General features: G+C 39.6%; 1 protein-coding gene across 3 annotated transcripts in view; it reads left to right on the forward strand.

The window, feature by feature from the left end:
* The window catches only part of glsa (glutaminase a), a 30,232-nt gene extending 17,594 nt beyond the window's left edge, over positions 1–12,638 (forward strand). Inside the window, exons 1-13 of one of the 3 annotated variants that reach the window (XM_030748418.1) lie at positions 87–146; positions 2,741–2,792; positions 5,410–5,442; positions 6,128–6,186; positions 6,387–6,453; positions 6,849–6,899; positions 7,051–7,227; positions 7,456–7,587; positions 7,806–7,898; positions 8,513–8,574; positions 9,384–9,460; positions 9,539–9,602; positions 10,668–12,638. In XM_030748418.1, coding sequence (XP_030604278.1) covers positions 2,784–2,792; positions 5,410–5,442; positions 6,128–6,186; positions 6,387–6,453; positions 6,849–6,899; positions 7,051–7,227; positions 7,456–7,587; positions 7,806–7,898; positions 8,513–8,574; positions 9,384–9,460; positions 9,539–9,602; positions 10,668–10,812 — 969 coding nt within the window. In that variant the 5' untranslated portion in view covers positions 87–146; positions 2,741–2,783 and the 3' untranslated portion in view covers positions 10,813–12,638. Of the gene's footprint in view, positions 1–86; positions 147–2,740; positions 2,793–5,409; positions 5,443–6,127; positions 6,187–6,386; positions 6,454–6,848; positions 6,900–7,050; positions 7,228–7,455; positions 7,588–7,805; positions 7,899–8,512; positions 8,575–9,383; positions 9,461–9,538; positions 9,603–10,667 lie in introns of those variants that run through there. The other 2 variants (XM_030748408.1, XM_030748399.1) reach the window with 2 other exon arrangements.
* Positions 12,639–14,748: the final 2,110 nt, after the last annotated feature.

Here is a 14,748-nt window from a genome sequence, read left to right on the forward strand (position 1 = left end):
TGAGATTTGTCCTTAAAGTTATCTTGGTAAAGCCTGACCTGAATCCTGCTTCAGGTCTGCTGTTAACCTCCATTTCCCCTCCTGCAGATAAACCCCACAACCCCATGGTTAATGCTGGTGCCATCGTCTGCACCTCGCTCATTAAGGTAAGCTGCAGATACACACCCCATTATTATGATTGATATACGTATATATAGAAACTAATGTTCAATCACAAACCCATAAACCTGGCTTCAGAGCCATGTGACTAGCCTTACCTTTTAGTCCCTTTAAATGTGATTTTAAACTGATTGCTGGATGTCTGACTGCAGCAGGGAGTAAAAAGAGTTGGAGAGAAATTGAATGGAATAAAATTATAATCGTCTGCAGAACATGTTTCCACCAGATTAGCGTATACAGGGAGATTATGGTTATAGATGAGCGCGCTGAAAGGGGATTTGGTTGAAAGCAGTATCGCTTAGAGATCCTGCACACACACACACACACACTGCACAGAGTGGGTGGAGCTGGAGAGCAGCTTCTTCCAGGCAGGTCAGCTCCACCACATTTAATCATGTTACCAGAGTGTTTCATTAAATATCCTCCTCTGACCTTCACACAGACACACACAGGGAGAGCTGGGGTGAACACAAGAGCACCACCTACTGATTGAATCAAAATGAAAAACTCCTTCCTCATGTGGGTAGTGAGGATGAGTCCAGGAGGGCCTCTCAGAGTGCAGTTTAATTACATTTAATGAGAGCGAGAGAACACAGGTCAGCTTTTAGTGTTCAGAATCAAACAAGTTGGAACTTCTTCAGGGAAATCCTGGACATGAAGGTGTTGGAGTGCTCGTAGGAAATCTGACATGGATATAAAAATTCAAGGGCCTGATTTACTAGGCAGGGTAATCTAATAAGATAAGATGCACCTTAATTTTCACAAAAGCTGGGAATTTCAGTATTCCAGCAGCCAGAAAATGCCTAGGTCAATAAAATCAATAATGAATAGCTCCATTACATAGAAAATGGAAATAGACCGTGTCAGGACACAGCCTTTTTCTGGAGTAGAAAGCTTTGATGGTGATCTGCTTACAGTCCACTGGTTTATAAACAAAGATGTAGGACAAAAAGTAAGGAAATTTGTGATTGGTCGATTATTACCTCGCCCACTGAAAGGTGGAGGGAGGTTATGTTTTCAGTCGCGTTGGTCTGTCTGTTGGCAGGATAACTTGGAAAATTTATCAATGGATTTTCATGAAAATCTCTGGAGTTGTTGGGGTGGTACAAAAAACAACTGATTACATTTTGGTGTTGATCCGGATCATGATCTGGATCCAGGATTTTGTAGAAGGATTCTTTACCATTATGAATGCCCTTCTAGTTTCTTTATTGTAACAATGCTCCTTGGCATTAAATAGTATACTGTTGGAAAAGCCTGCTTATTTCCCCATAAATGTTGCCACATTCGTAAGAATAATACATTTGTGGGGGGAGATGCCACCCCCACACCATTATACTGCCTCCACCAAAAGCTGTTGACCTATCTGCAGCAACTAGCATCTTCTCCACACTTTAACCTTGTAATCAAAGTCTTGACTCCTGGCTGAACATGTGGCCAACACCAGCGCAAACTGGCCTGATGGTGAAAGGCAGTTGTTGGTCTCCTGGCAGCCCTATGAGACCGGAGCTTGGCTGTGCGCAGTCTGTTCTTGATTGTTTGGGTAGAGAGCAGTCAGCCATATCGTCCTGCAGGCCTTGACTGCAAATCTGTTGAAGACCGCCTACGGTTTCTAAGTGCTGACAGGGTGAGGAAATGGGCTCTTTTTTTTTTTTTCTTTTGGTGTGGCATTCACTTTGTCTCTGACATCCTCTGTTATGGAACTTGGCCTTCAATTTGGAGATGTATGCTCAACTTGGTTTTTTGTGGAACACCAGATTGAAATTGCTTTATCCAGATCAGTGAAACGTGGCATGCTTGGAGCAGACGCCAACTGTGCAACCCACATACTCAACTCTGCTGCTCAACCCACATACTCAACTCTGCTGCTCAACCCACAAATGCATTTTCCTTGCAAATGTGCCTCCATTTAAATAAACAGACTTTCCAATGGTATAAGATTTATTGCCAAGAAGCATTGTTCCAAGAAAGAAACAAACATATGCTTCCTTACTTTTTGTGCTAAGTTTAGTTTATTTCATTTAAAAAAAAAAAAAGTAATTTACAAAGATCATCATAAATTAGCAGGTCAAAACTGAGCAGATTGGATGAGGGTGCAAATAAAATACTAAATAAAGAATACAGGGTAAGTTCAGGTTTTATTTTGTAGTTTTAAGTCTGAGAGAGGCCAGTTATTCTATTTCAGATTTCTTTGTCCACATTTTTATCCATTCAGTTTTCAAATCTCCACCCTGCGGTGTCACTTTGATAAATGGCGCAGCTTTTCAATTCTTTAGAAGAAGCTTTTATGTCTATTTATCTGGCTGAGCAGCGCAGCACTAAGTGTTGTATGGGGATGATTGTTGGATGTTAAAATCCAGCTGAGTATTATCGGTTTTTGGTAGTGGACATGTATGTCGATAACAGGGAAATTAAAAACATTTGAGGTTAACTTCAGATCACATTTTTCCGGTTCATCCCCATCAGATGCGAAAACAGTTTCCCAGCCAGTGACTGTTTAAACTACTTTAAACACTCTCATTTGTGATGTACCTTTTCAAGGCTCGTTGTGTGGTTTTATGTGTTGTTGCATATTTTACAGCATTAGGATCTTTGGGAAATTATGACCACACAGCCTCAGGTCAATGACGTTGGTAATTTTTCCTTTTTAATTATTTTTCTCCCCTCTTTGGTCTGGATTTGTGCCAAGCTTTAGCCTTCTCATGGCTGTCTATGAATGTTTTAATGTTGCTTTTATACTTTTTCACCTGCATTCCTCCCCCCCAAAAAATCCAAACTGTTTATACACCTGGATTATAAACAGTGCAGCTCTGGCACAAACACTGTTTTTATACCATACTGCATTTTATCTCGAGAGGGAACTCTGTTTTGTTCGTATGTTTTCTTTTAAAGCAGTTTGCTTGTCTTTAGTAGACAGTACAAAAAGATAACTTGTATTAGGAGTGATGCTCTTAACTTCATGGGGATATTTTACTGTCTTTGTTCAATAGTGTGGTTCTTCAGTTTGAGAAACTGAAGCTCCATAAACATAAACACTGATTGTTTTGCAGCTGTAATTAGCACAATGGCTTTCAGTGCCTGATATATTAATATTTAACCTTATATAGTCATATTTAATGTGATGTGCTGAGTAGTCTGCTCCCAGAAACAGGGGATCAGGACCCCCTGATCCCACCTGTAATTTCTACCCATGGCTGACATCATATTAAACCCTGTGGATTAAGAATGGGATGTCACTCCCACTAGTTCATATGCGTGTGAAGGCAGACGAGCGAATACTTTTGGCAGTATAGTGTGTATAAGCTGGGGACGAGACACCCAAAAAAATGGGAGTGCAGCATTTCTCCAAGTGAACTTGACGCAGTCGGGGTGAAGTTGGAGCGCTGAAAAACTGCAGACAGCAGTAATTATAAATATCTGAGCTGCAGTTTTAACCAAGAGCAGTAGCGTTTTTAGGGAGAGCATTACACCACCTGAAAGTGAGAATTCTTGCTCATGCTGCTGAATAAAGGCAGTAACATCCCCCATACTTCAGGCTTTGTTGTTTTTGTCTGATTCAGGACAGTGAGCTCACACTGCGAGCCACATGACTGCGTCTGTGTACTGTGAGTGATGGCGTCACTCGTGGTTCCATCTGCCTTCAGTGCAGTATGGTAGTAATGATGGAGTTCTGCAGAGTTTAATAAAGTTTGAAGCCCAGGTTTTGCTTATAGGTTTAAATGCATTAATATTATATTTATAATTTGTTCTGTATTAACTACGTCACTATTTTCGGAAAGGTTTATAATTTTACTGTATGGATACTAAAAATGGCAATATTAATAATAATAATGATAATGATAATAATGATAATGATAATGATGATGTAAAAAAAAATAGAAATGGCTTGAGTTGCAATATAAAATAAAATTTAGAACCTAAAGGTGTAGCGGGAAAATAATTTAAATAAAAGCCCTCAAAAGAATCAGAGTTAAAACAATTTAAATGTAAAATAAATATTTCATTTTATACAAGCATCAACATATGATTGCAGTTTTCAGATTATATCAATAAACTCAAAGACGAACTGAAGCAGCAGAGATGCTTTCCTAGTAAGTTTGGCTCCTACATTTCCCACAGTGCATCACAGGGTCTCTTTGACTTTGAGGGTTAAAGGCTCCAGTTTTACAGGGCAGTTGCTTATTTTACAGACTGGGGTGATTGTTTTATACAGCACTCCTCTCTTTAATGGCTCTGTTTGTGTTTCTTATACTTGTACTGTTTCCTTTATCAAGGACAAATTTTAAATGTAATCTTTGTTAATCTTTAATTATGGTTCTTGATTGTTGTATACAAAATTACATTTATCTAGACAATCCTGTTACTACTTACAAAACCATTTCTTTCTTCTTTCAGTAAAAAATTAAGTTTATGCTCACGTACTGTAATACATAATTCAATCAATAATAAACACCAATAACTAGATGAACTCCACCAGGATGGAGGAGCAAGCTTTTTTCCCCCCTTAAGTATCTTTTGTTACTTTCATGCTTCTGTTTCAGAGTAAATGTGAACAAACATCTGGTTTGTGGAAATTCATTGATTTTAAACTGGAGGAAAAATACAATAAAATCAAACATGCATGTATTTCACACAGCTTCCTGTTATCATTGCCACACCAGTGGATCAATGACTTCAATGCCTCTGAAAAGCTGGTGAAGAAGCAGATCAATAAATTCATTCTAGGAAGCATTTTTATAATTAAAATGTCACAACAGCACAAATAAACACAGGGGGGGGGTATGACCTTAATTATGTGGCTCGCAGTGTGATTGTACCTTAAAGTCCAGCCACATACTCATACAGCGCGCACACACACACACACACCTGTAGTAATCAGTAGCTACACTCTGAAGTCAATTTAAATGAAACTTTTATTTAATACTTCATTCCTTTTTTTTTTTCTTTATTTCTTTTTTTAATACAAAAGCAGAAACCCCCGAGTGGATAACTTGTTTTTTTTCACCTGCTCCATCTCCAGCTAGTCTCCCACCTCTAATCTTAATTCATCTGACGTCATGCCTGAATGGCCTTTTTTGACTGGTCACATGAGTAGTGATGTAAACCTGTTTTCCTGTCGTAGCTTAATATCATAGAGACGTAGATCATACATGATAGTGCTCATGGCATCACATGGGTGACTCTTTTTGATGCTTTTCAAGGGAAGATTTTGTTTTATTAATACTGTGACTGCTTCCGTTTGTGTTTCAGCAAGGGGCGAGCAACGCCGAGAAGTTTGATTACGTGAGTACCCCAGAATGCTTCATGCACAGAACTACGGGAGTTGATCTTATTCGCAAAATTGAGCTTTATTCTAGAAGTTTCAGCTCCATTGTAAAAATTTTAACTTTATCCTCAAAATTTGCTTTATTTTCCAAATTGCAACTTTATTATTAAAACTGAATGATCAATAATTCTCAAACTTTTCACTTTATTTTGGATATTTTGACTTTTGTCAAAAAAATAAAATAAAATTAGACTTTAATCTTGAAATTCTGACTTTATCTTTCGGGGGTAATTGGAAGGTTGGTGGTTCGATCCCTGGCTGCTCCAGTCTGCATGCCAAAGTATTCTTGGGCAAGATACTGAACCCCAAGTTGCTCAATGTGTGTGAATGTTGCATAGAAAGCACTTTGAAGTAGAAAACAATGCTTGTATGAATGTGTGTGAAACAGGGAAATGCAGACGTGTTGTAATAAAGCACTTTGAGAGTGGAAAAGCGCTTTAAATGAACTAGTCCATTTACCATATCATTTGACATTTAAACTTGAAATCTTAAAAATTTGATTTAATTCTCAAAAAACATAACTTTATTCTCTAAACTGTGACTTCAGTCAGTACTGTTTGTATTGTGTATTCAGAGGAAAGCCATTTTTTAAAATTAGCATTTTCCAGTCTTTTTCTCTAAACCTGCTCTTCTGCTCTGCAGGTCATGAACTTCATGAACAAACTGGCAGGAAACGAGTACGTGGGCTTCAGCAACGCCACGTGAGTGCGGCAGATTTTGATAAAATAAAGCCAATTTTATGGATTTAGACGAGATAAAAACACTTTGATGGCTGATTTATCGTTTTAAGGACAGTTCTGTATCACTGAGGTGAATCTGAGGTCATGCAGCAACTTTCTGGTTCAGTTTGTGTTTATGTAACACGATGTGAGGCACTTTGCTCTCTGTGTGTGTGTCCCAGTTTTCAGTCGGAGCGCGAGTCCGGAGACAGGAACTTTGCCATCGGCTACTACTTGAAGGAGAAGAAGGTGAAACCTCAAAGATTTTCTTCTTTTTAAGTTTTTTTAAATTTATTTTTACATCAAAGTTTTAAAAAAAAAAAAAATTGTTAAACTTTGTTATTTTTACATATTTTTGTTTGTAGTTTGCAGATACAGCTGTGAACACTATAATTTAATGCTTAATGTTTGCAGTGTTAGCTTTCTTTCCATCTTTTATTTGCTGCGTAAATATTAGGATTGCTGCTCCAATAACTAACCTAATTATGACATCATTATCTAGTTTATCCTTTAAAGTGTTTTTTTTTTCCTTCTTGTGTGAAGAAAAGCAGCAGTTCTGTCAATAGTGTGTATCTATCTATATATATATTTTTTTTTAATTTAAATTTATTATTATTTTTTAAAAGGCTTTTTATCTTTCTTAGTGTTTTCCAGAGGGAACAGACATGACAGCCATCCTGGACTTTTACTTCCAGGTGAGCAGAGCTTGTCCCGATGCAGTGGAATCACCATTCCGGCAGGATTTTTAGTCAATAAAGACACGTCACCTATTTAAATGCTCCAACTGGATATTTATTTGACAAGCGCTGTGAAGCAGCTTCACTAATCTTGGTTTCTCTTCCTCAGTTGTGCTCCATCGAGGTGACCTGTGAGAGTGCCAGCGTCATGGCGGCAACTCTGGCCAACGGTGGTTTCTGTCCAATCACGGGCGAGCGCGTGCTGAGCCCAGAGGCGGTGCGAAACACCCTGAGTCTGATGCACTCCTGCGGCATGTACGACTTCTCCGGACAGTTCGCTTTCCACGTCAGTATCTCCTCCTCCTGCTCTCATGTTTAACCTGCTACAGTCTCCTTGTTTTCACTGAATTTACACCCAAGTGGTGAAACTTCAAACAGAAGAACTGTAGGGACTTCGTTTGAATGCTAACATCTTAAAACACCACCTAAGCTAAGACAGATGTGAGGCATCATGAGTCCACGCTTTTAACAGATTATCTCCAAGAAATAGCACGCCGCTTTCTTTCTGTTTCAGGTGGGGCTGCCGGCTAAGTCGGGTGTGGCCGGGGGGATCCTGCTGGTTGTTCCCAATGTGATGGGCATCATGTGTTGGTCTCCGCCGCTCGACAAGCTAGGCAACAGTGTCAGAGGCATCCAGTTCTGCACGGTAAACCTCAGCTGTAACATCTGGATCGCGAGTTTGAGACCCCTGTTTTAAACCAACATCATGTTTAATAAGAACATGAAGGAAGCTGAAACAGTTCAAGCTTTGCATCTGGCATGAAGTCCTGGGCCCAAAGATACTTGTATTTTCAAACTTTCACTTTGTTTTTTTTTTATTTGTTTGTTTGATTTTAATATTTGGGGCCTGTCTTCTCCTCTTAGGATTTGGTTTCTCTCTGTAACTTCCACAACTATGACAACCTGAGGCACTTTGCAAAGAAGCTGGACCCTCGCAGGGAGGGAGGAGATCAGAGGGTGAGTCCCGGCAGCATCAGCCATCACCCTCCTCTCTTTTTTTTCAGAAAGGCTGAAAAATGAACCCCGACTATTTTAACCTTACGTGCTGTAAATGTCCTCCTGCTAAAGCATGCTGTTAAAGTCCTGAATGTTTAATGCATATTTTGAGCTCTGAAGGCTGCCATTAGAAGTAAAAGCAGCAGCAAACTAAGAGCCTGGAGTGGACAGGGATTTAAAAAAACAAACAGGTTTAAACTCCTGCTAATAGAATAAGCTCTACATGTCTTCATAGTCTGGCTTCCTTTTAACACCCCAACACCTTTAATGTAATCATGTTGATTATTTTCTGCTTTTAATGAAGCAGTTTGTATTCATTGTGACTCTAAAGCGTCACTTTATCAGGCAGTAAAACAGATTTCAGTCCTTGTTTGTAGGAGCTTAATCCACAGCGCCATCTGCTGGAAAATGTCAACTTTACACAACTTGATTGTTGGTGTAGTTTGCGGCATCAGCCTCTTTATTACTAATATTATGTGATTTAAAACCTGAGTTAGACTATATTAATACGAATGCGTGCACAGCCTGTAAATATCAGGCCTTCACCCTCACTGCGTCGTCTTCTCGTGTTTCAGGTGAAGTCTGTGATCAACCTGCTGTTTGCTGCTTACACGGGAGACGTCTCAGCCCTCAGGAGGTACGCCAGCTGTCTGCTTTTCTTTCTGTACAGCAGCAACATGGTCAGGTTTACAATCACTGACACTCAGGAGGCCCAGCGGTGGATTTTGGTGCAGCACTCTCTTTGTAACCAGTTTCAACCAGCAATGAGTCAGGGAATACACATTTTTCTATAGTGACTGGTCTCAAGGTCTGTTTAAGCTGTTTAAAATGTGATGCTTTTTAAATTGGTTGGCAACCACTGCTTGAGGATTTGCAATAATAATAACAACTAGGATAGGAGCAACTTTGATAGCACTCTTAAGCTACCTTAAAGCAGCACTGAGGAACCAGTCAGCTCACTGTTTATGCCAGCATTACTGAAGTGCATTAGTCAGACTTTCAAAATAAAAGTATTTAAATACATTTCCATTGTTGAGTACATCCTATTTCTGCTGTGATTTCTTTAAACTGAGGGAAACAAAAGAATAAAAATTTTATCTTGCAAAGGCAGGAGTTATGAGCTACACAAACACTTTTCTGGCAAACGGCAGACGCAGCTTCTCCTCCTCTGTGGAGGTTTGTTATTAAAAACTCTCAAAGCAAGAAAGTTGTCAGCCACTAGATTTTTTTTTTTTTTCTTTCTTTTGTTTCCAGTTCAGGAGTGCTGTTTGCTTCACTATCATCTCATGTAGAGTAACAGAAATTGTCCAGAATAGATATTTTCAAACTTGATGAAACATGTGATTTAATCGAGTGAGGATAAACTAAATGCACTCACTCCTGGTTGTTTCCACGACGCTTCGTTGCTCTCACTCCTTCCTTCCTGTTTGGCATGTCTTTGTGCAGATTCGCGCTGTCCTCCATGGACATGGAGCAGAGGGACTACGATTCCAGGACAGCGTTGCACGTGGCAGCTGCTGAAGGTGAAACATGTACAGGCAGGTTGTTGGCATGGTAACGACTCTGTTCAGTCAGCTGATGGGATGCTTCTTATGTTTCAGGACACGCTGAGGTGGTGCGCTTCCTGCTGGAGGCCTGCAAGGTCAACCCAGTTCCCAAAGACAGGTAACAGAGACTAAACTCTAATTTCTTCATTTCTTATTTCTTATTTCATTAATGAATTGGTGAATGGCTTTGGACAGACTGACCCGGGGTGGCTGCCTGAACTCTCTCACAGGCTTCATCTCATAAATTCACTTTCCAGCCACTGAATGTATATAACATGGAGATGCAGGGGACCTTTTTGGAGCCAGATGTTGTTACTAAATTAATGTGAGAGTGGTGCAGGACATGTATGAGGACAGTGAGACAGCGGTGAGGTATGAAGAAGGAGTGACAGATGGGTTCAAGGTAGGCCGAGCTGGAGGTGGGAGAGCTGAAGCTGTTAAGATCTTCACTGGGAGTAGCCAGAATGGACAAAGTTAGAGAGGCTGAGATGGTTTACACATGTGCAGAGGAGGGATCGAGGATATATTGGACAAAGGATGTTGAAGATGGAGCTGCCAGGAAGGAGGAAACGAGGGAGACCTCAGAAGATTCATGGATGTAGTGAAGGAGGTCATGCAGAAGGTTGTTGTAACAGAGCAGGATGCTGGGATAGGGTGAGATGGAGGCAGATGGGGAAAAAAAAGGGTGCAGCCAAAAGAAGAGGAAGAGATGAGTGAAATTTTGGGACTTTATTAACCAAAAATGAAGTATAAACTTCTTAAATGGTCTGTTAATAACTTGAGAATCATTCAGCCAACACTTACCAAACTTCATGGGTAGCTAGGTTTGTTTTTTTTATGCCCACTTCATATTAAAGAAATGATTTTGAAGGATTTTGATGAACCTTGCATGATTTTTCTCCATATCAACACATTATGCAGAGATCAACTCCTGGAGGTCAGGGTCAAAAGTCAAGGTCACATAATTATTAAATCTTTTGTTTTTCATGTGACAACAAACGGGGTTAATACAGTGCGAAGGACGTATTTTGCCTTGTTAGACGGTGCTCTTGTTTGTGTTGTCTGAAAAACCTCCAAAAAATTACGTAGGCCATTATTTTAAGAGGGTGTTTGTTTATAAGGCTGTAGAGTTCTTGCAGTGGTCTGAAATGAAGGGCACTAAGTGAATACATGTCTGGTGCAGGTGGGGGAACACGCCGATGGACGAGGCGGTGCACTTTGGCCACCATGATGTCGTCACCATCCTCCGCGATTACCACAATCAGTACACCCATCAGGAAGGCAGCACCCCCAAGCAGAATGCAGAGAACCTGGATGGGATGCTGTGATGGAGAAGGCGCTGCTCAGGCCTGAGGACAGATGGACAGTTGCCGCTGAGGGGAAGAAATCAGGCAGCACTTGAGACAAAAACCGGAAAGTGCAAGTACAAACAATGCTAAAATAGGCGAAAATAAACCTTTACAGTATCTGTTAGAGCAGCAGCCGCCTCCCTCCGAGTGTATAAGCTCCTCGTCATGTTCTCATTAGGTGTTGTCGGGTCTTTGTATCGCTCTGTGTACTCTGAGTGAGGAAGCACTTTTATTTTCTGTATTTTATCGTTAGTTTTCCTGGGACGGGCTCCATGTTTTACATTGAAGGTTGTTTTTATTCTGAAAATCAGCAACAGGAAGCAGCAGCTGTATAAAACTTACATGGTGGAATGTATCCCCCCCCCCCCTCCCAAACACTTTTTGATGTGTGTGTGTGATAATCGATGTAAGATAAACTGTACATTACTGTAGTGTTTGTTTATATTAACTGAGGACGGTGAGTCGGTGTAAATAGGTGTAAAAATGTGTAGTCGATCAGTCTCATGTGGTGGTGGATTCAGATTTGATCATGATGTGCGTTTCACTCAAACTTCTGGAAAGTATTTGAACCATAAAATTAATTTTTTTTTTTTTTTTTTTTGGTTGACCGCTTTTTAAATGTGGAGACAGATTAGTTCAAATCTTTGTTTTACTCTTCAAAGATTTTTTTTTTTTTTTTTCCCCCACTAAAACTGGAACTTACCCTTATTCTGTTTTATGTTTTTGTAACGTGGCAATAATGTAAAAGAAGGCAGCCAAAGTTGAGTTCGTAAGTCGTCTCCTGACCATTGAAAGAGTTTCTACATATCAGATGTGACACTGCCAATGCTCATGACTGTAAACGTGCAAGATTTAAAAAATTTTTGTTTTTTTATCTTAGTTTAAAGAAATTACGGCAGAAATAGGATGTACTCAACAATGGAAATGTATTTAAATACTTTTATTTTGAAAGTCTTACTAATATATTTCTGTAACAGTGAGCTGACTGGTCCCTCGGTGCTGCTTTAAGCTAGCTGAAGAGTGCTGTTAAAGTTGCTCCTATCCTAGTTATTATGATTATTGCGAGTCTTCTCAAGCAGTGGTTGCCAACCAAGTTAAAAAGCATCACATTTTAAGGCCTCAGTGACACAAACCCAGAGACCGGTCGCTTAGGAAAAATGTGTATTTCCTGCTGGTTGAATCTGGTTGTAAAGGGGGTGCTGCACCAAAATCCACCTTGCAGTTTCTTTGGTAGCCAGCAGATTGCCGCAGTCACCCATAGTTTACTTTGAAGATGTCGACTTGCCTGCAAACGTTCATCATTTACTGACTGAGCTGAAACTCGCAGGCAAACCCCCCCCCCCCATTTGCACTTTCCAGTTTCACTACTGCTCAGTGAGCAGTTGGCAAGTGTTTGCAGACAAGTTGGCATCTTCCAGATAAACTACAGGTGATCGCAGCAACCTGCTAGCCACCAAAGCAATGGGAAGGAGTTTTTTGGTGCGCTACCCTCTTTGTGACTGATTTCAACCATTCACCAACCAGTTGGGGAATACACAATTTTCCCTAGCAACCTGTAGTTGTAGTTGCAGTCTCTAGGCCTAAGACACCACAGCAGCAGCAGTGCCCGACAGTTTCTTATTTTTCTTTTGGCTTTTAATTTTTCTTTCACTGTAGCGAGTTGCTAAAGGCCAAATAATCATACTGTATAACCATTCTGTCATTCATTGTTTTGCTGATGTGGTATTTTCAAGCCTCAGCATTTGTGTTTTGGCTGTTGCATCATGGTGGCGTTTTTTCCAGTTCCGAAAAAAAGAAGAAAAAAAAGTTCAGCACTAAGTTAGTTGCTAACATTAGCTAGTGCAGTTAGCTAGCTAATTCCATAAGCTGCACCATAATGCATGTTCTTGCTAATTAGTGCTCTGTAACGGACTAATACAGTGCTGTTATTGTTATTGCTGTTATTAATTCAAACTGGTTGAGTTAAGCGGTTTTAATTGATGGAAGTCAGGCTTAGCATCCACATGTTGTTCAGAGGGGCCACAGCCCTCACTTTGGTAAAATCCAAACAGTTGAGTTAGAACAAAACTCTCCACCTGTACATTTTTTTTACAAAGAGGTAACCTAACCACTGACATCAAAACCTTTTCTGTAGCCGGCTGTAAGCATGCTTATTTCTGCTGTACAGTTGGGCATTTTAACATTTTTGGCATTTTGATTGGATGCAGCCTCAAGTGGCCACTAGAGGAACTGCAGCTTGTGGAAGTTGCCAGCCTCAGAAGTTGCTGCTTTGTGCAGCAACAGCTGCTGTAGAGAAATGAGAGTTGTGACATTTGTGTCCCCTGGCCAGTCTTAGTGGTTTCTTATGGTTTCTATCATGTTTAGGGGAGTTGAGGGTCCAACAAGCAAAATGCCTTCAAGCTACTAAACAAGGGTTGATTTTGAAGAGTTTTAAAAAAAGATAAATATAAACTTTTATATTGATGACATAATAAAAAATAGCAGTGAATAAATGTGCAGCTTCTCTGACGAAACTGGCTCCAATATGAATACACTACCACATTCACTTTTATTAAAGAACATGCGCTTTTTTTCCTCTAGGATATTTAAGCGCACTTGAATGCATCGTATGTAGCCAGAGGAGCCTAAACCAGCCAATCAGATCAGCATGAGGACAGACGTTTAGTTTTACTCTTGCAGACCTTGGATAATTCTTAGAATTACCAACAAAGTTTTAAAACTTAACAGTAATTCTTAGAGGCTGTAGTTTATGGAGAGATGTTGTATAATCACCCCCAAAAATGTGCTTCAAAACTGCAAGGTTATTTAAGTCAAGTCTTAAAATAAACTTTTGTTTCTTTCCTGCTGTAGCGGGAAAAATGTGGGGAAATGTAAATGCCGGTTATTGTTCCCACATTGGTTCAAAATCTTATTAGTCTTAAATTCAATTTGATAAGTGAAAATTCAGGTCTGTGAACTCCCCCAGTTCATATGTAAATCCTCAGATCTACAGTTTATTTAATTCTGAATTTTAAGTTGCTCTGTTTGAACTCCTGAGGTCTTCAGCTCACTTAAATTTAGAGTGAAAAACGTTCAGCAATCTTATATAATAAAAGTCTGAAATGCCTCCTTTGTTGAGCATCTAATTTCTGCTGTTTAAACTTAAAGGCTTTTATTTTGAAGGAGCTTTACAATGCAGATTGTTGAATCAGTCATACTTGAAAAGCAGATCTGAGTGTTTGTGGCGTGTTTGACTTTTATTTCTGCACAGACAAACTGAACCAGGCAATCTGTGATAATAATCCACAACTTAGAAAATCCACAGAAACTTTTTGGTTTGGTTTAAGTCCTCAGATTTGGATCAGTTCATCCAGTTCAGATGTTTAAAAAAAAAAAAAAGCTTAAAGAAGCACAAAATGTCAGTATTTTCAACACTGGTAACAATAGACATTACATGATTGTAGGGTGAGGTGAACTGGTCCAAATTAAAGTCTGAAGTATTCTGAATGTAATGTGTTTGGTGTTGTTCTGTTTCTTCTTCATGTGTATTTAAAGCTGCTGTAGCTCACGGAGCATCTGCAGCCCAGATATTTATTCACAGATTTAAAACATGGAATTAAACAGGTGGGAAAACCAGCTGGGTGTTTTGAGTTTTTCTTTGGATGGATTTTATGAATGATTCAGGTTATTTCATGACGTTGATAAATTAAAACCATGACCCTCTTGGAAAGCTCTGAACCATTGGCATCGTCACGTTTTACCAACTTCTTGTGTGTGTGTTTGAAAGGACCACTCAGGATACGAGAGCTTTAATGTAATGATATAAAAAAAAATTTTTAAAAGGTGAAAAAATTACATTCACATTAGTGTAGAATATTCAGTTGTACACTCTTCTAGTTTGAGCACTCAAAACTTTGTGCCCACAGACATCCTGCT

Source organism: Archocentrus centrarchus, chromosome 2 (assembly GCF_007364275.1).
Source record: "Archocentrus centrarchus isolate MPI-CPG fArcCen1 chromosome 2, fArcCen1, whole genome shotgun sequence".
Lineage (NCBI taxonomy): Eukaryota > Metazoa > Chordata > Actinopteri > Cichliformes > Cichlidae > Archocentrus > Archocentrus centrarchus.